Below are 26,185 nucleotides of genomic sequence, written 5' to 3'. Positions count from 1 at the left end.
GGCTGGATACTAAGTGGTCTGCTTTTCTTCTCTCTGTTGTGATTGGAGCCCGGGAAAGCCAATAACCTTAAACTCCAGCAGCACCTCCACCACTAGCAGACACCACCCCCTTTTTTTCCTCAGCACATACCCTTGTTGTTTTCAACTTTAAAGGTAGAGCAGATCCTGGCTAAGACTATCCAGCACACTCAGAGGCAGTTTAGTCTTCTTTCCTTTTCTTTTTTTTTTTAACCATAAAGCACCAAATACTGCATGTGCACTTTAAAGGATTGAGTTGCAGAATATCAAATGCTTTCACTTCTTTTTTTTTGCTAAGGTTCCTTATGATTTATTCGTGGTTCCACTGTTTGACAATGCCTGTATGGTAATAACAGTGATTGTATAGTAACCGATCTGTCAGTCATTAAACTCAAGGACACATTAAACCTACTTAATATCACATTTGTCACTCCCATCTGTTTTTCGTGTAAGACTTATGATTAGCCTGTCACTTTACACGGGGCGGATCACTTTAAACTTGAAATGTGTGTTTACTCAGGGTGGAGCGATTGTGTGCCGTGCAATCAAAAATAGTAAGCGCATGCATTTATTTATTACACCAGCAGTCCTGTTTAATCAATTCCACTGCAGATTGGAAGAAATAAAAAAAAATACAAAACACACAGGGTATAAAATCGATTATTAGGCTCAGTTTTGCAACAGTTTATTTATCTTAAAAATAATAATGAAAATATATATTTACAAAAAAATGCACAAAATGTTGCTTTGGGAAGGTATACATACACCTACAAAAAAGCTCAATATAAATAAGTTAGTATAATTTTTTTCAGTGTTTTTCAAAACGAAACAAAAAAAAAGAAAAGGCACAGAAAAGGCAGTGTAACTTTGTTTTTCCTGCCTTCACAAAGAAAATGAGAAATTAACAATAGTGCAATTACATGTTCCACATGAATTCCACACCACAAACACAAATCTTTGATTCACATATTTGCATAATAAGAAGCCCAGTGATTTTAACATGTTTCATCTTTGTTGACCTGGACTATAGAATTTGTTACAACGGATAGGGGGTGTGTGATCAATAAGCCACTAAAAATAATAATTTACCTAATTTAAAATTAAAAAATAAAAGCTAATTCCTAGGATTATTAGGAAATACTGTTCAAATTTGGTCAGATCAGCAGTTTAGCCACCCTCCCATCCCATATTTTACCCCGCAAAAAACTTTGGCAAAACCCCAGAAAAAATAACAAAAAAAGGGGGTGGGGGAATAAGGAGATATTTGCATGTAAACTTTATCTATCATGGCTGTTCCCAGTTGGATGGACCATCAACTTACAGTGTGACCATCTGGGCCTTCAGAAACAAGATAGGCTGTGTAATAACACTGGGACAAATAAAGCCATAGAAGTGAAGTGAAGACATTTTGTTTCCACATAACCCTGACTTTTGAAATCTGCATTTGTAACTTACATCAATTACCTGAAAAATGATACAACGATGACCATTTTCTTTTTTTTCTTTTTTTTTTTTTAAAAAAAAACCAAAAATAATATTTTCTCTGCGGGAAATTGCACTGCAACTCCCCGAGTCAAATTCACACACTCACTCAAATACATTTAACAAAAAAAAAGGTATGAAAAGCATATCATGCTTTTTTTATGTGCTACATCTGAAACATAGGTAGTAGATACAAAAGAAGAAAGATGAGCAAAAATCCATTTGCACACTGCTACATTGTCTGCTGCTTCTGAGGCAATTGAATTAAAATGAGTGCCAAAACTTGATAGTGTACATTATTCAGTGCTTGTGCAGCCTCTCCTTGTCCCCTTCTTCAGGAAAAGGCTGATTTCTTTTGTTGATGTTGTTGGATTTTTTTTTTTCTTATGTCTGATTTTCACTGTCTCAGTCTGTCAGATGATGAGAAACCAGCAACAGGTCACCGCCCGCTCTGTGGGACATAAAGAGGAAACGGGTTGGTGAATGGTGCAATTGAAAAAAGCAGTTGCTCATGCTTCATATCTCTCATGCAGACACACACACACACACACACACACACACACACAGAGTGTGTGAGCAGTTGTGGAGGATTTAAAAAAACAACCCAATATGCTGTAAGTCTGGAGGAATGTTGACGTGAGTGAGTGCTGCACGCAGGGAAAAAATGTGTTTACAACTGTGTTGATGTTGATGATAAACAGGTTCAACAAAACTGTTATTTGCACCAAAAATAATAGATGATACACGGAGGGTAACATGCAGTTCATTCAAACTCAAGTAAACAGGTTAAATGTTTAAAAAGAATTGCACAGAGTTTGAATGAACTTAAATATTTTAGGTGGGATTGCTTTTGTTTGTCAATCATGTTCTTTATGTGTCAATTGATTAACCTAAGTAACTTGTGGCATCCATAAAATATCAAGAAAAGGTGTTGAAAATAATGACTTTATTGTCACTGAGGTGTAAAAGAGAGCAGGGAATTGAACAAACTGAAATCAGACCCTCAGTCAAGCCAGTAAACTACTTATCAAAAATAGTTAATTTAGTAATCAATCAATGACTGCAGTGTGGTCAGAGTAAAAAGTACCAGAGGAAAAGTGGATGAATGATTTTTCTAACCTGCTGCAGTCACTTCACTGCTCCTCAGCGCAGCTCTCCGGGCTGCTCGGTGCCTCCTGCGCGGCTGTTACCGCCTGACTTCCTGCACCGTCCGGCTGGTTTTCATCATCGTCGTCGTCGGTATGCGACCTTTTACTTTGACACTCGTCAGAACAGGGACCTGGGGGCCAGAAAAATAAAGGAGACAGTGAGTGGAGTTGTCAGGGGGAAGGTGTGCCGAGCTGCACGTCTGCACTTTTTTTTTTTCTTTAAAAAACCAACAGCTGACAAGACTATCAGCTGCCAAACCAAACTTTGGCTGAATTTGAGCGTTTTTAGCGAAGAGAAAAAGATAAACTGTGCAAACTATACACTGTAAATAAGCGTTAGACCTGTGCGCCACAGTGGCGACTTAAATTCAGATAAGTCCAAAAGAACGAGAATGTATTCTGTAGTTTTCATCCCTCCTGTGTGTTTTTACTCCAGTACACTTGTTTGTTAGCAAAGAAACGCTGATTATTGAACGGAACGCAGCCTGAGCCTGAACACAACTTGTTGCTTGGCGCCTCCGCACTGTGGTGCAGAGGTACTACAGAGAGACACAGAGAGGAACGTCAATGACAGCTTTAAAGAGTCGAGGTAAATCACCTAAAGTTCCCTGTTGTCTCTTCCTTGAACGGTCTCTGGCTGGTTGGTGATCCGGCTGCCTCTCGCTATTCCCCGCGGCTTCCTCCTGCTGGCTGCCGCCGGGCGAGTCACCGTCTCGCTGGGGCTGCTGGTTCCCGTGAGGCGCTCGGAGGTAAAACTCCGGTGGGTTACGGTCCTCCTGCCAGTCGAAATTGCGCGGCGTCAGCGGTCTCTCGGTCAACGGATCAAAATTATACTTTTCCCTAAAAGCCTGCACTTCTTCCTGCACTACAGCCGCCAGATTCCTCTGTATCTCCCCTGGGTCCGGTTTGCCGTAAAGGTTTCTGCGCACCGGGGGTCTGGGGTTGTCCTGCTGCCGCGCATCCACCCTCTCCAATGTCGGGCTCGCATTAGAAAGGCGAACATCTGACATTTTGATGCACATAAGAAACAAAAAGCGACCCAAAGCCTCTCAAACTGCTATTTCCAAGTAGTACTCCTTTAAAATGTGAAGTTACGGTAATGATGCGTGCATACTCCGCGCGTATCATCCAAAAGTCGTACGCGTAACAAAATGGAATAAAGCTTCTCCGGCGGCGTTTAAAGGTGCCACTCCTGTCAAGTCCGTAGTAAGACTGACGAAAACAACAAGTCAAGTCATAACAGCCAACATGGCGTTAGAGGGAGCTACGAGTGTCGAAGAAAAGTTGACATCAAGGACTAGTTAAACAGAGAGGGCGATTCATTGGTCTGCTGTGCAGGGACCGCCCACTGCGCTCTCTTAAAGTCGAACAGGAGCAACAACAGAGAGCAGGAGTGGAATAGCAGGAATACAGTCAATTTAACCACGCTGCTTAGTTAATATAACAAAGACAGCATATACGTTTTGACTGTAATTATAATAGAGTGAATATTCACGTTCTATCTTTCCATTAACACCCGGTTTACAAGGCAGGCGTTGAGGAGTTAAAGATGCAGTGTGTAACTTTTGGTGGTTTTTATTATTATTCTGCCTCTGTTTAGTCTTGCTACAGAAATGGTGTGACATTATTGTTGTATTGTGCTGCTGTCGAATACTAGCAGATCTTAAAAATGGACCTGGTCTTCAGGTTTCAAGTTACAACCAGGAAGTAGGAAAGAAGTTCCAGTTAGCCACCAGGGGGCGACACTCAATGGCAGTTGCAAAATTAACTCAGTTTGAGGGGAAAATTTGCTTTATTACATCAGTAAACTTTTTCCCGAGGACTCATGATGTCAGTTTAGTAAATTATTAATAATCTACAGTAAATTACAGCATTAAGCGCAGCACAATTTGCTTAATTGAAAGCTAATGTTGTCCAGTTGTCTGTGAATCTCAAGATTCACAGATCTTGTTCTGTGAACGCGTCTTTTCAGTTGTTCTTCTTCACTAGAGCATTATTGATGTTGCCTCTGTCTGTCTCGACATAGAACAAATTTCCTGTGTCCGGCACGAGTAAGGAGCCAAGCAACATAAGACCCTTCGTACAAATACACACAGTACATTTACATGTACAGTTTAATCAAGCTAAGGCTGTAGTCCTACTAAGACAGGTAATCGGACAACTTGCCAAGCCTGAGTATACATGCGGACGAGAAAATTGATTTATCGGTCATGTACATCTGACTCCGCCGCCGTAGGTGGTGCTATATATCTCTTTAGTGTGTATTGAATCAGTTTCCTGTTGACCTTTACATCAACAGGAAACAAACAGTGAACGGTAAGATAGATCGTGCTGTGGTTCTGTATGTTAGGTACCTGGTGTACATGTTAATCATGATACAAATTAGATGGAGCGTGGCTCTTGTGGTAACCGTGTTGTCAGAAGAAAGACGCCGCCACTGTATAATTTCCAGCAACAGTACTGCAGTTTATACGTCATCTCCTACGTCCGGGGAGGAAATTTTGGTGCATGCACAGAATACCAAGTCCGACTATGACGTGTTTATATGACACTTAGAAAATCAAATTATTATGTTAGTCTGACTAAACTCTGACTTAACATCGCATTATCCAGGTATGTTAGTAAACACATTAGTCTGACTGAAATCAAGCTAGTCTTAGTCAGACTAATGTGTTTATATGACATTTAGAAAACCGAATTATCTTAGTCTGACTTAAGTCTGACTTTTAACATTGCATTCTGTTAGTAAAAACGTTAGTCCAACTAAAATCGAGCTAGTCTTAGTCAGAATAACGTGTTTACATGACGTGCAGAAAACCAAATTATTATCTTAGTCTGACTAAAATCTGATATTTAACATGCATGTAAACTCAATCAACAATGGTTTGAACGTGACGGACATATGCTTTTATTTATAAATTACGTATTAAAGTTTTAAAAGTCACTGATTACATTTGATCTCCTCAACGGACATTTGCATCTCTATGTTAATGCTTATTGAAAACAAAGTAAGCTCATTGTCGCGAGAATAAATCATGATAAGAGGTTTATCTGGCTGTAGGGGAGGTCAGGTCTCACACCAGGCTGGTAATACTATCACATGAATCAATTATCAAATGACCGTGTGAGTGCTGACACATTTCACTACTTCAAGTGATTTGGTGTCACATAAACAGCTTAGGCTCACCACTTGATTCAATCACTGTAAATGTTTTCAGTTACAGCTTTGAGATAATTGGAGGACAATGAACCCCCTGTTGTGGCGTAATAAGCACCCCCGCCATGAGAACCGCTCCACTGTACGTTCAACGTTCAGCTTTACCGGTGACCAGTCATCAGTGTTCATGTCTAAACCCAACCTGGGGGAGCGGCTTTTCATGGCATGGGGGGGGGTTTGTATAACACAACAGCCCTGTGTCTAACATGGAGTAGATTCTGTACGTTGGTTTGAAAAATCTGGAGCATTTCTAACAAAAATAACTGCATAATAATAAAGAAAACAATAGTAGAGAATGCTGAATTAGCTTTCCCAACAAAGTAGAGGAAGCACCGAGGGCAATCCAATTGTAGGTGGCTATTTTTGAAAATATATTGTTGTATATTGTATATTGTATTTTCTGTGCGTATTGTCCTTATACTGACGCTAACTGTGGGACGGGTTTCTGAAAATACACATTTATAAACTCCTGCTAGAGTGAAGATTTTTCACACAACACTGTGAATGAGTTCCTCATGTTCGTTTACATGAGACGAGTTGTGCGTGTGATGGCGTAGCGATACTAATTAGACTTTTAACATGCTGACAAGTACACAAACAGCTAATTTTTCATATGTGTTGTTTAATGACCACAACAGAAAATGACATTTTGTATGTCTCTCTTTTGATTGGTAAACAAGACGTTACAGTTATGCTGTTATCTACACCTGTTGACTTGGCATTCTTTCAACATTTAACACTGGGGTCAAATTTGTTTTGCAGAGCTTAGCATGTGTGGACAGGATTATTTTTAAAACCAGAGGAGGAAAACCTCAGTTTTCAAAAACACACACCTGTGTGTGGACAAACCTCTGCCAAGGCCGTATCTATATATGAGACAAACAGTAAACAGAAACTGGTCAAATATGAAGTGGTTTTCTGAAGTCAGATGTTATTCAGCGGAGAAGATGGAGAATGCAACACCTTCAACATCCTCTTGTTATTCGTTGGACTATATTATGACCTTGTGCACTAAGCAATTCACACTATTGACACTGAGATCCCAAGTCTTCTGAACAGCAGAAGTTCAGGAATCAGAATCAGAGGAGATTTTGTGAAAAAGGGAGTAGGAAACAGTACAGTGACGTTTTCTGCAGGACAATTGCCACAAATCTGCCTCATGGCAGCCTCTGACATCAGCTGTTGAGCAGAAAGACTTTTGAAATCGTTGGCTCAGTGCCTATCACTTTCAGACTTTGCCACTGGTGCCACAGAAGTTGTTTGTGTGCTTCGCTGGTTGTAATTGCTTGTGTGCACTTGAACACTTGAAATAGTAAGGGAACAAAAAGTGGTGCAGCTAAAATAAACTACCCTGTGAGGGTTTCAATGTTACATCTTTTAAAGATGTTATTACAAGAGAATTAAATTTGTGATGAGGTGAATGATGAGAGTTTATCGAAATTATTTTTCCGTGCATCCCAGAGCTACGTAGAATTCCTGCAGTAATTGAGTGAAAACATTCACAGCCGTAAGCACTAAAACTATACAGTGTGTGTCACTCTGCATTCCTCCGTTACTTATGCCCATAAAACTCACGGAGCCTGCTTGTAAGACCATGCCGTTTCAGTTAACCCTTGAGAAAAAAAAAAAAACCCAAACATCTTGTGATAAATACAGTGAGGCCATCTGTTATATTGATGTTATCGGTCAGGATCACTCTTAATCCATAATGTGTTTATGCTGCTCCACACACAGTAATCCATGAACTGAAAACTAAACTATGTGGTCAAGCTGATTAGATGGTGGATGGGTGAAATAAGGCAAGAGAACATTTTGTTAAGGTCACACATGCAGAATCAATGCGTAAGGGTAATGCTCATGTTTTCTTTCCTTCCCAGTCACAAATATTAGGGCTCACTCTTCGAGTTGCCCAGGGGAAAACTGTATGATGTAGAAAACGTATCATAGTAATTGTAAAATCTTGATCTTTCTTTAATTACAAGTTCTTGAATATGAAATAGTGTCTAAAACGCAGTTATTATATTTTGATGCACGTCAATACAGTGTTATTTTGAGCATGAGGTTGGATGGTGTGAAAGTTTAATATGACTAATTTGAAGGCACTGTTTCATTTTGCTAAATGTAGCAGAGTGAGTATTGCAACTACAGTAAAATGGACAAAACACACACTATTTATGGTTCATAATTAAAAAGTCACAAAACAGAACAGTCGCTTTGTGTGTTGTTGTTTTTTTTATGGTTTCAAGAGACTCCACGGGAGTCAACAGTTCACTTTGCCCATGAACAAAGAAATCAAAGGGAGAGCAGTAATGCAGCTTTACAAAGGATATGTCGCTGTCAACACGTACATGTGTCTATTGTTAGAGAGGATGTGTCATAAATGTTATTACCACTTCCATATGTTGCTGAAAAGCAATAAAACTGTGTTCTGTCATAAAAAAGGCACATTAAAAATTGTGAAACAGGCATTTTTCATGAAGAACAATAAACAAATTGCGGTAGATTTAATAATTATTTCTTTTCCACTTCAACAACCATGAAAATGTGAATCAGCCTGACAAGCAGCTGAATTTAGGATAATGCTGTCACTTCCACATTGTTCCTGTGAACCTTATATCCATAATATTGTTCATGGTGTTTACAACATGAACATGTTATTCATTAACTGTAATTTAAATATGTTAATCCTGACCTGATAGGTTAATTATATAGAAAATGTGTGCTTGGGTGCTAGGTTGAAATGTCCATCAATCCACTTTCAGCCAATTTTAATGTGGACAGTCTGAATCTGAGCCGGCATGTGCAACACTTCACACACCTGCTGTTTTTACCTTCTATGAAACTCTACGATAAACTAATTAAACCTGGTTGGCTAATGCAGCACTTTAACAACATGGGAACAGGCATGTAGTATTATTATTATTATCAATGTTAGATATATGCTAAATTTGAACCACAATAAAAAACACAGAGCAATACTGATAAAGAACTGGATGTTGTTGTTTTTTTTTTAGTATGGTGTGCTGTATTTTAAAGGTTTGGCTCGTGTTGGTAAAAAACAAAGAAACATATTAACAATAGCTATTTAGGTCCTAGACACCTGAGTAGGTTGTGGTCATCTTGCCCGATTTCATGAGACGGCAGCCTTGGACCTCTCCTTCTTCTTGGCCAGCTCAGTCTGAATCTGATGAGGGAACTGGTCCAAGTGCTTGTTCACACACTGCATGCAGAACCTCTTTGTGTAGAAAAGACTGCAGTCCTGTCAGAGAAGAGAGAGAGAAAATTTCAGAATCAATGCAACCACAAGCAGCAGATGGGACTGCTCACATTTATACCAACATAAAAGACATTTTATTTTCCTACCATCAACCCGGATTAATAGATTTCATGGTCTGTACAGTTTGTCAGCTGAGATGTGCAAGGTCAGTTCATGTGAAGGGAAAAACTACAGTAGAACCACAGCTTCCATTCAAAGACAGACTTTATGTGCATTTTATACTATATCTGATGTTCATGTTGACGTTTATAAAATATGTTGTATTGTAATTAATTTCCTTAATTAATATCTTGCTACAGCTGTGCTAACATGTACATGTATAACTGATGTAAACGTTTAATTATTTTATACATATAACATCTTAAAGTGTGCATACACAGTTGTAACTAGAGAGTTATGTCAGCAAAATATCAAATTGAGATAGATAAGTGACAAATACAGTTTAGGACCAGAATATGCAGTAAAAAAAAAAACTACAAAAATATAAGAAAAAAATCATAATTGTTTGTTAGTGATTCCAAGTGATTGCAATTGTTAAATTGCAGGAAGCATTATATTTCTTATAGCCAAAATGTGTCAAAAAATACCATTTTAAATTGAATATCGTCTTGACCTAAAGACCTCATATTCTACAGACTGAAGAAAACATCTTTGTTTCTCACATATCTGCACAAACATTACACAGTAATATACTTAACATACAATACACATCTATATTTCCATGGAGAGTGCATTAAACAGCTCTGTATTAAAATAAAATATGTAATGAAATATAAACTCTTGTGTGGCATAAAACCAGACCTAAGTCATTGCTTTTTCATTAATCTTACCGATCCGACACAGACACACATGCTGCACAGGCTGCACGTTGATCCCAGGACCAGAAACTTCTCTTTGTCTGGACTGAAGGGATCCTTTGTCACGTAACACTCCTCCAGCAAACTGACGGAGAGAGGGCAGGCACATATAATAACTCAAATAAGATGCATGTGATTCATTAAATTGTAAAACAGAAACTATTAAAAAAGAAGAGCGAAATGGCTACAGTGGAGTGTACAAGTCGCTTGGGGGCTAAGGTATCTGACGTTAGCGGTTAGCGACATTGCAGTAGCATGGCTAACTCCGGAGCCTAAAAAGGAGGAATAATGCTTAATATTCACTTACACAATGGCTCTAGTGTTTGGTGGTTTCTGTCCATAGTATGAATACGGGCTTGTTAAACCACACAACTGACAAGTGAATGTTTTTTGACGGGTTTGCTCCATCGTTTCGATGAGTGGAGTGTAAAATAGTTATTTCCTGGTTTTCATATCGAGTCTGGCCATATTGATTTCATGAAGCTTTACCGCCACCTACCGGTGTGGCGGCGTAGAGCTGTATGAACTATTGTGCTACAAAGACATACAGTATGTATCAGGAGATTATTTCTAAATCATTGACATTTAGTTCATCTCGTTTATTTATTAGTTATGACTCCTGTTTTTATGTTTTAGAAATTCTGAATATTTTTTATTGAATTCAAATATGAAGTTTTTCTTGAATCTGCGCTTGAGTAAAGACAGTTTGCTAATAAATAGACAATAATACGTTTGATTTATATAACACAAGTTTAGCACTAACAAAACTTACAAAAAGACAAAGCCACAATATTCAGAGAATCTAATGTCTAATATAAATAACAGCAAACAAAGAAGAAATAAACCAAGAAAACAATGGGAGCAAGTAAGTTAAGAGGGAGTTTTAAGGTATAAAAAGACAACATCACCCAAGTTTAAGAAAGTGGTTTAAATGAATTCACTGACTCAGTCAGTCATCCAAAGTCAAAGGGACTTCATCTGTATGTGGATAAACATATACAATTATATGAAAGTGATCCATACATTTCCATGGCAAATGAAACTCTAACATAATACATTTAGATGTTTTTTTAAGCATCAGATACTCTAACATGTCACTGAAGAAATATTCCAGGTGTAATTAATAACCTGAATGGTTTACTGGCAACTTAAATTGAAAAATTCTGTCATTAACATCATTAGTTCACAACAATTCAAAAATGTCTGCTGTGGAAAAGGCCTTTTCATTGGTCAAGTTGTTTTTAAATAATCAGATTAACAGAAGACATGTTTATCATTAGGCAGGTCAATACATTACTGTCAAATGTCACAGTTTATTCTGCATAATCATATTGTAACACCAAGATACAACAGCATACAACACCTTTTCATCAGGATTAAAAAAACAACAACATCAAAACAGTTTTATTATGACAAGAAAAACAATGTTTTAGTACATTAGAGGTGATGTCAAAATACAGAGAAAAAAAAGCCATTTGGCTTTTCTTACTTACTTTTCAAACGTCCCTTTCACCAAATTCTTGTCATGTTTACAAAATAATACATACACCAGTGTAACAGATTATTGCGTTTGGCCAACACTTGACTGTGTCTTGATGGCATGATATGTACATGATGATAATACTAATCAGGAAAAATAGGTTCTTATGTTTTATGTCACCACATTGTGCTCGGTTCAGCAGCAGGAGATATTTAAATAAATACATAACCTACAAAATCACAATATTTCCAAATGATGATTGGTTAAATATAATGCGAACAACATTCCCTGGTCAAAAAATTAAATAGTTACACTATACAGCTAAACCATGTTGTTGTTGTTGTTGTTGTTTTTACACTCTATTGTGTATTTGTTGAGTGCTGGATATTTGAGTTGTGGTTAAATTAAAACTCAAGCAAATAACAGATAAACTGGTGAAAATGTGTTCACCAAGGCACATTTTTCTCACATCATTCAAGGCAACAGATCACATGAAAATAACATTACAATGACATTAACCAAATTCAAATACTAAAAAAAAAACCCAAAACGTTAGGAATATGACTTGTTGTTATTTCAAAAGGCACGGTTAGTATTTAAAATCAGTGCACATATGACTGGCAGTTTATCTTTACCATGTGTACATATTTGCATAGCATACACATTAGCTTTTGTTGACTCTTGTGTCTGTAAGGTAAAAGGCATCCAGGATCTAATCCAAATGCAAATGGTTCCCAACTCCGTTCTCCACCATGTCCCTCTTTCATGGCGACACTCAGGTCCAGCACAAGAGCTGCCACTCCGCCTGAAAGGAACGTCACTTTGACTTTGTTACAGATGTCGTCACATGGTCACAGCGGTGCATGTTCATAGACTCTGCACAGTAAGTTACTTACAGTACATTCGATATGCACGAGCGCAACGGTTCACGTTGTGCACTGTGTGTCTCTGTACTGCTATAAAATCGACATTTTGAAACATTTGAATGTTTTTGTTCGCACTCACTCCTCAGTACATGTCCCTGTATATCTCCTGCAGGAGAGGGTGCAGCGATGTCTCCTCCAATGTTTTGATTTCCTGCACCAACTGAGCGTGCTCGGTTACCAGCGCGCGGAGGTCGGCCAGTTTCTGCAGGAGTCTTGGGAAGAGAAAGGTGTTGTCGGGGTGGTTGGCCAGCAGGTGGAGCTGTAGCGCATGCACGATGCTTTCCTGCAGCTGCTCCACGAGAGGTACGTCCACCAGGCCTGGACGATCTAAAAGTAACAAAGATGGCGATAAAGAAGGAGCTTTTTGACACAGTGCAGTAGATTTCTGGAGCTTCAATCTGCTCCAGGGGGCTCTGTCCACTCTGCTGCCCGGGCCAGGGGCTCCCCTGGGTGGACACAAGCCTTCCATGCCCCCCTGTGCCTCACCAGAGCTCCACACTGCTTCAGGGTGCTCTGTGCGCTCTACTGCTCAATACATAAAGCCCACAAATACATTTAATAAATACATAACATCATATCATAGCCTCTAGAAGACAGAAAACTAATCCCGTAAGGCAGTGACTCAGTTTTCTTTGTCGTGTAACTGTAATATTTTTACTGTGCTGTGTAAATTATCATTGTCTACACCCATGGTTCTCAAACTGTGGTAAATACTGTTCTGCTGTATATACCAGGGTATGTGATCGGAGAGTGCGTAGAAAATGAAAAAGATAACAAACACATTAGAATAAATTAAATAATAACAATTGGAGCCACTTTATTTCTCGCTCCATCTTTATCAAATTTGGCTACACCAGTGTCTGGAAGAGGAGGATGATGAGAGAGCAAATGATCTTATTGGGAATAAATCTGCCTCCTTTTAAAGTCTACGCTCTTTCATGTAATTGCTGTCGGATGTTTATCTTCCACTCAGTGTCAGTTACCTCCACAGCAGATGATGGTGGCCACGAAAAGGGCCAGGTCGCTGTCGTCCAGCTCCAGAGAGTTGAACCGCGTGGCAAACTGGAATTTGGGCTCCATCATGTCGCTCAACGGACGGCGGAGGCTTTTGAGGAATTCGCGTGTGATGAATCCTCCGCCTCGGGCCACCAGGAGGCCGTCTTTGTTCATGCAGGAGGCGAGGAGCGTGAAAAGTGCTTCATACACACCGTACTTTAATAGAGTCACCTACATGAGGAGGAAATCAAAATAAAGACGCATAGCTAGGGCTGGTTGTCAAACAAGCTTCCCCTGTATCACCTTATATGGAAAAGAACCTAAATTGTTCATCTCAGAGACAATAAGCAGAACTTGAGATCTAACAGTGCTCTTTAGGGCTGTCACTTTTAGTCTGCAGAGGACGCAGTGAGCGCAGTTTGGCCTGAGATGACGTGATGTTGTTCTCAACCTGAAGTTTTGCTGTGAAAATGGAGGACATGTGCAAACCAAAAATGTCCTTTTGAGTGAACAATTACGACACCACAGCACCTCTAAGCTTGGCTCTGAGCACCAACCAGAAAAAGCGATCCCCAAAGAGACGACGGGGCTTAACATGAGCGTCTGTGTTGTGTTTCAAAAAGTCTGTTTAATGTATGAAAGCAGATCCAGAAGATCTACAGTGATATAGTGACACATTTGATTAAACACTTGATTAAATGTACTCCGTGTTTGACGGTGGAAACTAAAGACATTTTGCATGATCCAGACAGATTTCATTAAAAAAATAAAAGTAGAGATTTGGAATCAGTATCAAAGTTGAGTCTAAAGTCCAATTTCAATCAATACCCAACCCACCTGATCATTCAGATCCAGGCTCTGGAAACCTGGCACTGCTTTAGCGAACTCTGTCAGCTCCGTGACCGTCTCCACTGAGGTGCTCTGGCAGCAGTGGAAGAGCCGAGCTTCAGCCTCCCTCTGCTGGAGCTCTCCACAGCCCACACCTGGAAACACATCTCCGGGCTGAGGGCCGCTCTCGGCATCCGAGAGGTCATCGCTTATCATATGAACCGCTAATGTCCTCTCCGCCAGCTGGAATGTCTCCATGTCGTGGATGATGAGAGGCTGTTGGGGAAAGACGAGATGAGAGGATACTGGTTAGCTCATGACGCAGACTAAACCCTTTCCTCGGACCTTTGTTCTCGGATTTATTTCTTCCACGTTTACCGGTTTGCTGGTCTTTCCAGTGAGTACGAGTCGTGCTTTGGCTTTGTTCATGTTGAAGTTCTTCATGTAGGCATCGTGGATCTGCCTGACCAGGATCTTGTGGTCGGCCAGCATGGGGCTCTCTTGCTCTTTCTCCACCATCTTGCTTTCTGCCTTGAGCTTCAGCTTCTCTGCCTGCGGCATGCGACCAAACCGAATGGCTGGCGGACGGAGACATTGATCATTAGCAACGAGCTAGAAGAGATTTCTCATTGCACGCTACATGAAGAGACATCAGACATTTCCTCCGGCTGCAGAAAACACGCAGACAAACACAGACGTTCACCCACAACAGATGTGCTGAGGACAACATGTCGTCTCCCTCTCAGGTTTCTGACACCGTTCTGTCTGCAGAGGGAGGCCACAGTAACAAACCCGACGACCCCTTGGCTCTCGGCACAGATGACGGCCCAGATGTGGAGCTCTATGGCCCTGTGTTTTCTCAATGTCAAGCTGGGTCCTGCAGGACATCGTTCTATAAAAACCCCAGTCAAATTAAAGCACATTGACCTGGAGCCAAATCACAGAAGGACATGTCCTGCTGTTATTGTAACTAGTAAATGCTGCTTTCTTGAATGAGGACATCTCGTAAAAAACACCTTCACATGAGACAAATACTCTCCTAAAAGGTCCAATTTACAACATTTGGGAGGATTTACTGACAGGAAATTGAATACAGTAACCATAAGGTTGTCTGAAATAAAAACATTAAAAATTTTTTTGTAGCCTTAGAGTCAAATCTTTATGTGTATTTTAAGCAGGGGCCTTGCTTTAAGGAGGACACCATCTTGCACTCAGCAGACAAACCATTTAAAATGTGCATTTAAAAGTGGAAACTTACTCCACAAATGAGCGGCTCCACCCACACAAACCGACAAAGAAGAGAGTGAAAGAGTTGTGAAAGAGTGTTCCCATTATATCTGGAATATAAAAGCCGCCGTCGCTCCCAAAAAAAGCACTTCTTGGAAAGGGAGGGATAAGTGGAGGAGTCCTTTGTTTGTTGCAATCTCTAGTGTCACCATTAAATATCAGTTATCAGATATCATTTATTTCACATTCAGTTTAAAAGTTCAGTTCAGCATCAGTTCATATTTTTGGAGGTTTCAGGCCTTACCATTGTGGGACATGCCCACAGCGAGGCACTTGTGGAACCTGCAGTACTGGCACTTGTTGCGGTTCTTCTTCTGGATTTTGCAGTTGCGTTCACACTTGTCGTATTCCAGCTTCAGCCTGATGGTCCTTCTGAAGAAACCCTAGTGAAGAAAGGACATGCACGTTACCCTGTTGACCTGACCGACTATGGTGCATTAAAGCATGGACCATGAGAAAATCAGTTAACCCCATAACGTTTTATTACCCCACTTACATTCAATGTTTGGCAGTTTGAGGTTTGGCCCGGGAACACATGCTCAGTTCATTTTACAAATCAGCATTACATGAAGGGTCACATTGTGGTGCAGTGGCTAGCAAAGTTGCCTTACAGCAAGAAGGTCACCAGGTTCGGATCAGGGCCTGTCTGTGTGGAGTTTGCATGTTTTTCCTGTGCATGTGTGGCTTTTCCCCTGGTACGGTACACGGCTTCCTCCCACAGTCCAAAAACATGTAGATTAGGTTATTTGGACAAACTGACTATGAGTGTGAGAGTGAATGCTTTTGCCCTATGTCAGCTGGGATTGGATCTCGCCCCCCCCTTGACTCTCATGTGGAGGATAAAGTGGTAGAAAATTAATGAATTGACATTAAATGAAAACACTCGAATGTGCTTTGAGAGTATTTACCTCAACGACGAAACCCTCTTTTTTTCACTCAACATCTGTTTTTTCCAAACACTCTGCCAGCATGCCAACCTTTCTCTTTTGGAGTCATTTGTGTCTCTGCTTTTTGAGCCATTAGAAGGTGAGAGTTCTGCTCCATCAGGTGAACTACTGCGAGACGAGGGTGTTATTGTGATGACACGAAGGCCCACACCTACAGTTCAGTGGCGTACGATAAAACAACACCACTGCACTGGAGAAAACAACAGATGTTGCGTGTTTACAGAATACATGTCCTCACATGTCCGCGTGAAGGTGTGCAGACACATCCAGAGGCCATGTCATGAGCAAGAGACCAAAGACGTCAGCAGAGAAAAGTGTTGTGCAACATCTCAGGGCAAATGTCTTTTACCGAAACTGGAAGAAAAGTTTGCTAGTGCAAATTAACCTCAAAGTTCTCACTTCTTCAATTTCATTAGAATAAAGTCATTCAAGGAGCAGTGTGTAGAATTTAGAGGATGTATGGAAAAGTATGAACAGACATTGATTGCTAAATTATAATTTTGCTGTTAGAGAGATTCCGCTATATTTCACACCATCATCAGGACCTGGAACGTAAGCCCTCACACCCCATAATCACAATCCAGCACTTCTGAGCCCCTTTAAAGCACGGTGTTGAAAACGATACGCAGAGACTCATCCCTAGTCACACGCAAGATTTTTCCACGATGGCGCAATATCCTCTCTGTCAGACAATTCAGTGCAGTAGCGTCCAACAGCGAGTTGTCGTCATGTTCCTACTTTTAGAATGGCAGCGGTCTGGCACAGTGACAGGTTTTGTGCAAAGTCAGGCAGATCTGAGAGTGGAGTCTCAAAGAAGGATACAGAGATTAAAGAGGCTCATGTTTAGATAACTGTGATAAAAGTGGTGAGGGTCGCAAGGGAGTTGGAGCCAATTCCAGCTGACAGAGGTCATACGGTGACAGGTCACATGACACCAGTCACCATCGCAGGGCAGACACACATACGCGGACAACCATTCACACCTACGGTCAATTACGAGTGTCCAATTAACCTTATCGCCAGATCTGTTGAGAGTTACGATGTTTCTATCTTTGTTTCTGATACTATTTTTGAATAGATGACACAGACATTTCCAAGAGCTATTGGTGATAAATGAACCACAACTCAATTCTACGTCCATAATTTAAAACAGACAAACATGAGTCCTGAGTAAAATACCTCCCTTGACCCATCTGTGGATCCTGACCCACTCTGTGGGTCTGAACGACCGTACTGGAACATCTGTCTCACTTCAAAGGCAAGACAACAGGATTTCTGTGGCTGATGGGGGTGCAAATTTAAAGCAGGCAAGGTCATGAGGTAGAACGCCCCTCAAATATAACAACAGAGTTAGCAGCAGCGACCTGCAGTCAGCTGCCAGAGGTATGAGACCATGACATGCTCACTTAAACACACAGCATTCTTAGTGAGGACACTCATGGACATAATGCATTTCATAGACCCTGACCTTAACCTTGTCCATCGCAACTAAGTCCCTAACCATCACCCTTAAATACCCTAAATATAACCCTTATCCTAAAACAAAGTCCTAACCCTCAAAAAGACCTTTACTGTTGTGATGACTGGTCAAAATGTCCTCACAAAGACAGGTTTAAATTCAAATGTGTCATCGCAGCCTACTACAGACATTTACACACACACACACACACAAACACACACACACTCAAAACCGAGACTGTAAAAGGGGGATTTCAGTATAAAAACAGCACTGCTGTGTGAAAGCAGCAGCTCTGCGCGCGCGCGTGTGTGTGTGTGTGCACACGTCTATGTATGTGTGTGTGTAGTGACGTCTTTCTGTTGGGTTGGGCTCTGTACCAACTATGTGAGAGGTGACGAGTCAACCAAGGCCATCACTCCCCTTCACATGACCTGTCTTCACGTCTCAGAAACTTTCCACTGGCCGCCTGGTCAGGTGACCCTGCCATCCACCAGCCACCACTCCAAATTTGTGTAAATATGTGTGTGTCAGTGTGTGTTCGTGTGCGTGCATTGGCACAACAACATGTGCGAGCATCAAAACTATCATTAGTCTGTGCAGGCCCAAGTTCGGTGGGAGTGAATCTATCAGTGCTAACGTCTATATTTATACCTTCATATGGCTGATATACATTCCTTTCCCTCTCTCTGACTCGGGTAACATGTTACTACATGCATGAACTACCCTGTTTGTCTCACCTTGCAGCCCTCACATGCGTGTACCCCGTAGTGGAAGCCCGAAGCCTTGTCTGAACACACTCGACACTCCAGGTTGAGACCTTCCTCGGGCCCTGGGGCGGCTCCACCCCCTCCAGAAGATGGACTGGAGGCTGGAGTCAAGGTGTCTGAAGCAGACAGAGCAGAAAAACAAATCATTTTACTACCCTTTCAAAGGTCCGGTATGTAACATTTAAAAAGGTTTTATTGGCAGAAACCAAGAGTATAGTACCCATAAGTATGTTTGTACAAGTGAACAATCGCTTTAAAATAAAGATTCTTTTTTTAGTTTCTGTGGCCTCACTCATGAAACTTTCATGTATACTTTGCCTAAATCAACAACAACATCCTTTTTGTTACGCAAAGGTCGCTGCCGTTCTCTGACACTTATGGTAAAGGAAGTGGCTTGCAGTCTCACTCTCTCAGTACGTTTACATGCACAGTAAAGGCCGTAGTCCGACTAAGACAGGCAATCGGACAACTTGCAGAGTCCGAGTATGCATGCGGAGGAGAAAAACGATTTATTGGCCTGACTCTGCCTTCGCAGGTGGCGCTGTATCTCACTACAAGCTAGTGCGTTGTGAATCATTTTCTTGTTGACCTATTTGTGTTGTTTTAGATGCATCTTATCGCCTCTTGTGAGCTACCGACCAGGGTGGAAATTTTGGTGCATGCACAGAACGTCAAGTCCGATTCCAGTACGACTAAGCCTCTACATGCAGGAGTAACCGGACTATGAATTGCATTATCCAGGTATGTCGGACTAACGTGGTTACACGACATTAAGAAAACTGAATTATTGTCTTAGTCCGAATAAATTCTGACTTTTAACATGCATGTCAACGCCCCTTACTGTATTTCAAAACAAAACACTGGCAAACAGGCTGCTGCATTGTGTACACACTGTATGTGTCTCCCTTTTCCACCTTATGCATATCTATTTTGCCTTGTCCAGACCTTTTGCTTCTGTTAAATCACTTTGGATCAACTCCTGTTGTTTTAAATGAATGTATGAACATATTTCATGATAACTACCAGGGCTGAACAATGAATCATTGTAAAAACCTACAACGCAGCATGGAAGAACGCCATTAGCAATTTGAATCGATGGTTTCTGAAGTGGTTAGCTATTATAACGTGAATAATGAACTGAAGCTTGCCTTTAAATTATTAAGTACCTCAAAATCAAATCATAATCATGATAACTGTAGTTACTAGATTATGCATTTACATGTTCTTTATGCATAGTGACATTATTTTAACATTTGTGAGGTCACGTGATTTACTCACCCAAGGCGGTGGAGCTCTCCGACCCTGAGCCGGTGCTCTGGTATTCTGGGTAATCAAACCCCAGCGTGTTGTCTCTCATAGTCTGGGAGATGTCCTGAAGGTCCTCCATCAGCTCTCCACACAGAGGACTGCCCAGGAGAGAGTCCCCCAGTGGGGACGGGGGGCTGTAGAGATCTCCTGCCATGATGGAAACCAAGCCAAAGCTGGGCAGAAAAACCTCTCACTCACCTGTCTGGAACAAGAGCAGAGAGTAATGATGAAAATGAGTTTGGGCGAGTGGGGACTGCACTGAAATATCAAACTCTGTGAGCAACTTTTCTGCTTGAATACAGGCCTTTGAAGGAAATTCCCGATTTACATTGTCACAACATTGTCTTTGGCGTCTCTCTAAACCAGCAATCATCCATAAAAGTGTCCAGAAGAAATTACCCTTCTGACTACAGAGGAGAAACTCCACAGTTGCCTGAATATAATTGTCCTTTTATACGTGTTAAACCTATGGTTTTCAAACCTGAACACCATGCTTTTCGAAAATGGTCTCCAGGATAAATACATCTGGAATTCCCAGTTTTACATTTTTGTCTGAATTAGTGTTTAAGGTCCGGTGTCGAAGGACATCTATGATGGCCTTTGGCACACAAGAGACAGTGTTGCTCTTCATTTAAGCTTTTACTACAAAACACAAAACACATGGCCCTGGCTGTATTGTCCGTCCAGGCTTCTGTTGTTTTTTAAAGCACAAGTAAAAGTCTTTCTCTAAATCTACAACTATACACACTATAAATGTAAATATGCAGCACTTCTTTAAACACTAATCTGTAATAAAGCACCCAGTCTGATCTACATTAAATAACATCTTTCTACATCCACATGAAAGATGCGATTTGCACGTTGAGCATGAACTCAGCTAACGTTTCAAAGAGAACAGGTTATCAGTTCTCTCTGCAGTGGACACAGGTAAAGCTTGAAGGATGATAAAAAAAAAACTTAAGCGAGACTTTTGGGCTGAACTTGAACGTGGGAGGAGGTTTGAAGCTCCCGGCAGCTCCACTGTGGGAGTGAAAGACATCTGTTTGAGTCATCACACATCATCACGGCTTATGACGAGTGCTTAAGTTCCCGCGATGATCTCTTAAACGTCCAGCAGTTCACACCAAAAGACGTCACTGTTGTCATTCTATACGCATAAAGTCCAAAACCGTCCAATACTTTCAGTTTTCTTCGGGTGTTTTAAAGTACTGATCAACCAAAATATTGCAATATTTCTTACATCTATCAACTTTGAAAAGGAGTGCATCAGTATGGAAATATTCCTGACAGTAGATTTGTGTCGCATTTAAGCCTCCGACCACTAGTTAGCAGCAGACTTTTATCCATTTGATCCACTCCCCCTCCATTCACTCCTCTTACTGGATGAGCAAAACTGTATATTGTTTATACACATAACATTGTCCTGTGTGTTTACTATAAGTAGAGTTTTTCTTAGAGCTATGATATAATATCATGTTCTTACAATATAACTAAATCTTGTGCATCTGAGCTTGGCTGTGGGGTCGACACAGGGAGTAAAACCTCAGTTTACACAGCTGCACACATCTGTAAGACGAGCATAGAGGAGCAACTGGCTAATCCGAGATTGTGCAAGTTTTGCCTTTGCTTTCTGGGAATCCTTCAGACATGAAGAGCACTTCAATTCAATTAAATGTGCCTGGACGTTATAATCAGGTAAAAAGTGGAAGGTAAACATGCACTCTGTAACCTCTGGAGTCCAGACAGCGAGGACGTGATTGATCAGCAGCCTTGTTTATCTAGTCATTGTGTCGCAGCATTTCAGAGGACATGTCCTCAAAGTAGTGTAAAGGGGAAACATGTATGTGCCGCTCGGTATCACACTGTTTACAAAATGTGCTCAGAGCGTGCCATGTCTCTCCCCTCTTGTTTACTGAAGTTTTTTCTCAACAGAGATTATGTAACCAAACACACATCGGCTAAAACAGCTGCTATTAACTGCTCTATTAAGATGCTTTGAAACAGAACATCTGCCCTATGACTCACAAAAATCCCAACATCAGAGTCAATTTGTCAGAGATTGACAAATTTCAACATTTTACAGTAAAACAACATTTTGTCATATTGTGCATTTATCTACATCTACATGCATGATCTACAATAAGTTTGCCCCTATCGTTCTTCACTGTACACAGTCACATATACTGCTCAAAGCAATTAAGGCATTAAATAACATGCAATTTACATATCAATAATATTTACTGATATACATGTAAAAACAATGTAAAATCCACCAACCAAAGCAAAATCTCCATACAAGTTACACAGAAAAATCATATACTGTGATCATTAAGTATACCCTGATCACATATTACTGCTTTTCATTGTCTATTTCCAGTTTAGGAAGTGAAAAACTGGTACTGTCAATATTTTATGGAATAAAAGGTCAAATCAGGCAAGACATTGTGATAAAAACGCTCATCTGATCTGCAGCATGAACCTGTTATTCTGGTCTCTTTGCTTAAAGATTAAAAATGCTCCTTTCTTGTTTATAGATGACAGTGGCCCGGCCCATATTTCCACCTCAAAGGACATTGTGTTTCAAGTCCCAGAGGATCTATAATCCCAGACAGAGCCATCTATCTTTAGGTCAAAGGAGAAGAGGAAACACTCAGCAACGTCAGCTGCCCTCAAAGTATGTTCACAGATGTCAACGAGGACACAGCAGACTCAAAACCAATCCACGTCACACGTGAACACAAACATATATATATATATACATATATATATGTTTGTGTTCACCTTGCATTTAAGATCCAAGGCTTGTCAGGAGTGATTCTAGCTGTTGGGAACTTTTCGAGACCTTTCATCTGTCTGCAGCAAGATCATCCATGAGCCACACTGACCAAAAATCAGCTACACAGGAAATCCAACAACTCCTATGTCCACTTCTTCTAATTATTCTACAGACATGGAAACAGACTGAAGACAAACAGGGAGAGAAAAAAAACTCCCTTGAATCACAATGACGTGTTTCTTGACACCATGTGGGTGTGTGTGGTTTATGAAAAAAACCCTTGTCAGGAAGCAGAACAGGGGCTCCCTCACGCACAACATACACTGTTATGTGACATACTGTCGGGTTTTAACTTCTGTTCAATTCGCATAGAAAGCACTTCTTGACAAAATACGTTCAGGACGTTTCTCACTGCAGATGATCTCATTCAACACATCAAAACATGCTTCTAAATTAAAAAAAAATTAAAAACAGGCACCAATATAATGGTGTAACTGGTGGGAGTTGATTCAAACCATCCATCTTCTACCACTTTACCCTGTCAGCTGTGCCAATCTCAGCTGACATAGGGCCACATAGAGATAAACAACAATCCACTCTCACACTCACCCACTCACAGTTAATTTAGAGTGTCCAATTGACCTAATCCCCAAATCTGCATGTCTTTGGACTGTGGGAGGAACCTGGAGAACCCGGAGAAAACCCCCACACACACACACACACATGGGGAGAACATGCAAACTCTGTAAGGTCTGTATTTATATAAACACCATTTTATAGACACCATAGTTTTGACATTCATCCAGTCACACACTGCAACATGAGGTTAAAGAGCTTGCTCAAGGACACATGTAGACGAGCAGAGCCAGGAATTGAACCCCCAACCTTCCAGTTGAAAGACAACTCGCCCCGCCACTCAGAAAATGACATGATACTTCAGTACAGTAAATGTCATATACTTTAAGACATAACAAGGTGACTTCAACAGCTACCAAAGTAATTTTCTTGTAAGTTACCTGCACTTTTACTCAAGTATCTCTTTTAAATGTGTATCTTTAAACTCTAATTTGTTTGAAATAATATTGTTAATCGCAATTATGTTGGCCACCATAATCGTGACGTTAAAATCGACCCACACCTACACTGTTTTAAAGTTTATTTCACTGTGTTTTTATGTGTAATATGAGAGTAGTGTCTCTGTTTTACAGTAAAGCATTCGACATGCATTCAGTGTGTTTAACAAAGTCCAGCTCACTCGTGCTCGTTCTGGCGAACACAACAAAAGTTGATTGAATTCATCGGAAACGCGTGAAACCACCGTGTGCAAAGCTACTTAAATTCCTAATCACATTTACATAACGACACAGACTTAAAAGTAGTTAAGTTATAAACTTACATAAGAAGCGAGTGTCCGGACCATTTCCAGAAGCGTAGCGACGTGTGTGTCTGTGTGTGTGTGTGTGTGTGTTTGTGAAATCACTGCACGGACCGGCTCCGACCTGACACTCTCGGTTTTTGTCGTCGTCTCCTTCCGCGGTGTCAAACTCGACGTTCTGTGTCTGCAGGAAGTAACGTAGCGACAGACGGCGGCATGACGCACACGTACACGCGCACACGTACTTGCGCGCGCGCGCACACACACACACACACCTCCTGACACACCTATGCTCTCAACCAATCAGCGTGCGAGGCTCTGAACGCACAACGGCTCCGCGTTTAAGTCATATTAATTGTATTATTAGAAAGTCATCGATTTCACTCTTCAAAAATGAATAAAACAAGAATGAGATATTGGAATGTATCAGGGGTGTCAAACATATGGCCCGCGGACCAGAACCGGCCTGCTGGAGCAATTTGTTCACAATACGATTAGAATCCAATCACACGAAAATAATATAGATACCTGTGATCTGTAAGATGTAATGCACATGTGTAAATAGTTATTTGTATTAGGCGTAATATTGTTATTTTAGCAATAACATTTAGGTAAAAAAGATGCTTCATTAAATGTAAATCAATTGGATTATTATGCTATTATTCTATTGGTCCGGTCCACTTCAAATTGCACCGTATGTGAACTTAAATGAATATTTATATTAAAATATTAAAGGACAAGTCTGTGAATTAGATCCATAAGACAATTGCTCCATACGTACTACACTACACACTATACTGTACTATATATGAAATATAATTCTAAAAATTGTCTCTACCTCCACCAGAAATGCATTCAAATGGCTACATAATTCATTTTATTCCTTTATGTAGTGACATGACTTTGAATCTTAAGCTTTTCATAAAAACTTGCATTTGAATTCAAAAGTACTCTAAGTATTTCTAAATGGCAAAAGGATAGAGGTGTTATTAAGATTAGGTTCAGGAAAGCGGATGCTGACCCCACCTGCATTATGTCAGGGGTTTCCTGAGCCCCCAGGCTGTTATTTCAAAAACTCTGACCAAGAATCTGGATCAGAGAGACGACCTGAGGACCTCAGAGTGGCAAAAGCTTGATAAATATGTTAGATATACTTCAGTCAGGACTGAACGTCCTAGAAAGTAATTAAACCGACCTTAAAACTATTTCTAAAATGAACTGGAACCCAGTGTAAAGAGGCTTAAACCAGCACAATAAGGCAGTTTAATTTGCACCTGTACCCTCTACAAGTGATTAACAAAACATCCATCTCTACATTTTTCACTGCAATGAAAACTTGACATACAGTCCAAGGTTTCTGGAAACATTCTTTATGTATTTACCCAGCAGGTGGCACTGTGTGTTGTTAGAGAAAGTAATATGAATTTTTGTTTCGGTGAATCCAAAGGACATTAAAAGGAGAGAATAAAATTAGTTTGGTCCCCGGTGTGATCCTTGAGGAACACCATAACAGACAAAAGCAAAAGAAGACAGAAGGTCACACGGAACTTTCTCGCAGAATGACAGTATTCGATAGTGAATGATGGTGTAACCATGTGTGATCATGTACATTCTCTACTACCAAGTGTGTCGGGATACTATGGTGGCTTTCACCTATACCAGAAAGTAGATCATACTTCTTCATCAACTTCAAATTCAGCCTCTCACTCATTTGTCCATTCCAGCAGCTGAATAATCGTGGTGGCCTACATAATAATCATACAGTCACAATAAGCTTATGCATACACCAACGTTCAAGAACAGATCACCTACACTGCATACGAAAGGCTTATTCTAAGGCAAAACAAAATCACTTTATCTTTTAAATTCTCTTTTATCATACTACTTATGGGAAGTATGTTCATGAACACAAATCATAAGCCTTGTGCAGGTAAGAGAGCATTAAAAAAAAAACTTAGACCATACATCAAGATTACATTCTTTTGTCTTTGTAGAATGTGCTATGACAATGGAGACTGTACCCTACACTTCACCACC

The 26,185-nt window shown here is 40.5% G+C and overlaps 2 protein-coding genes across 4 annotated transcripts; both read right to left on the bottom strand.

The window, feature by feature from the left end:
* Nucleotides 1–669: 669 nt before the first annotated feature.
* On the bottom strand, nucleotides 670–10,452 carry cdpf1 (cysteine rich DPF motif domain containing 1). Of its 3 annotated transcripts, XM_044021987.1 has the most exons (4): nucleotides 10,307–10,452; nucleotides 9,973–10,084; nucleotides 8,966–9,124; nucleotides 2,718–2,779 (listed from the first exon to the last, which is right to left on the bottom strand). In XM_044021987.1, the coding sequence occupies exons 1-3, from the start codon at nucleotides 10,405–10,407 to the stop codon at nucleotides 8,996–8,998; spliced, it is 342 nt and encodes a 113-aa protein (XP_043877922.1). In that variant the 5' UTR covers nucleotides 10,408–10,452; the 3' UTR covers nucleotides 2,718–2,779; nucleotides 8,966–8,995. The 3 variants fall into 3 exon arrangements, with proteins under 3 accessions (XP_043877920.1, XP_043877922.1, XP_043877921.1); XM_044021985.1 differs by lacking the exons at nucleotides 8,966–9,124; nucleotides 9,973–10,084; nucleotides 10,307–10,452 and adding exons at nucleotides 670–1,951; nucleotides 3,247–4,114 and having other exon boundaries at nucleotides 2,620–2,779; XM_044021986.1 differs by lacking the exon at nucleotides 2,718–2,779 and having other exon boundaries at nucleotides 7,400–9,124.
* Nucleotides 10,453–12,179: 1,727 nt separating this feature from the next.
* On the bottom strand, nucleotides 12,180–24,349 carry LOC122766835 (peroxisome proliferator-activated receptor alpha-like). Its single transcript, XM_044022035.1, has 8 exons — nucleotides 24,170–24,349; nucleotides 19,968–20,199; nucleotides 18,660–18,805; nucleotides 15,761–15,899; nucleotides 14,608–14,807; nucleotides 14,239–14,505; nucleotides 13,389–13,632; nucleotides 12,180–12,732 (listed from the first exon to the last, which is right to left on the bottom strand). Exons 2-8 carry the CDS (start codon nucleotides 20,149–20,151, stop codon nucleotides 12,488–12,490), a joined length of 1,425 nt encoding a protein of 474 aa, XP_043877970.1. The 5' UTR covers nucleotides 20,152–20,199; nucleotides 24,170–24,349; the 3' UTR covers nucleotides 12,180–12,487.
* Nucleotides 24,350–26,185: the final 1,836 nt, after the last annotated feature.

This window comes from Solea senegalensis, linkage group LG3, assembly GCF_019176455.1.
Source record: "Solea senegalensis isolate Sse05_10M linkage group LG3, IFAPA_SoseM_1, whole genome shotgun sequence".
In the NCBI taxonomy this organism is placed as follows: domain Eukaryota; kingdom Metazoa; phylum Chordata; class Actinopteri; order Pleuronectiformes; family Soleidae; genus Solea; species Solea senegalensis.
Note: the sequence above shows the minus strand (reverse complement) of the source record. Positions and strands in the feature narration are given on the sequence as shown.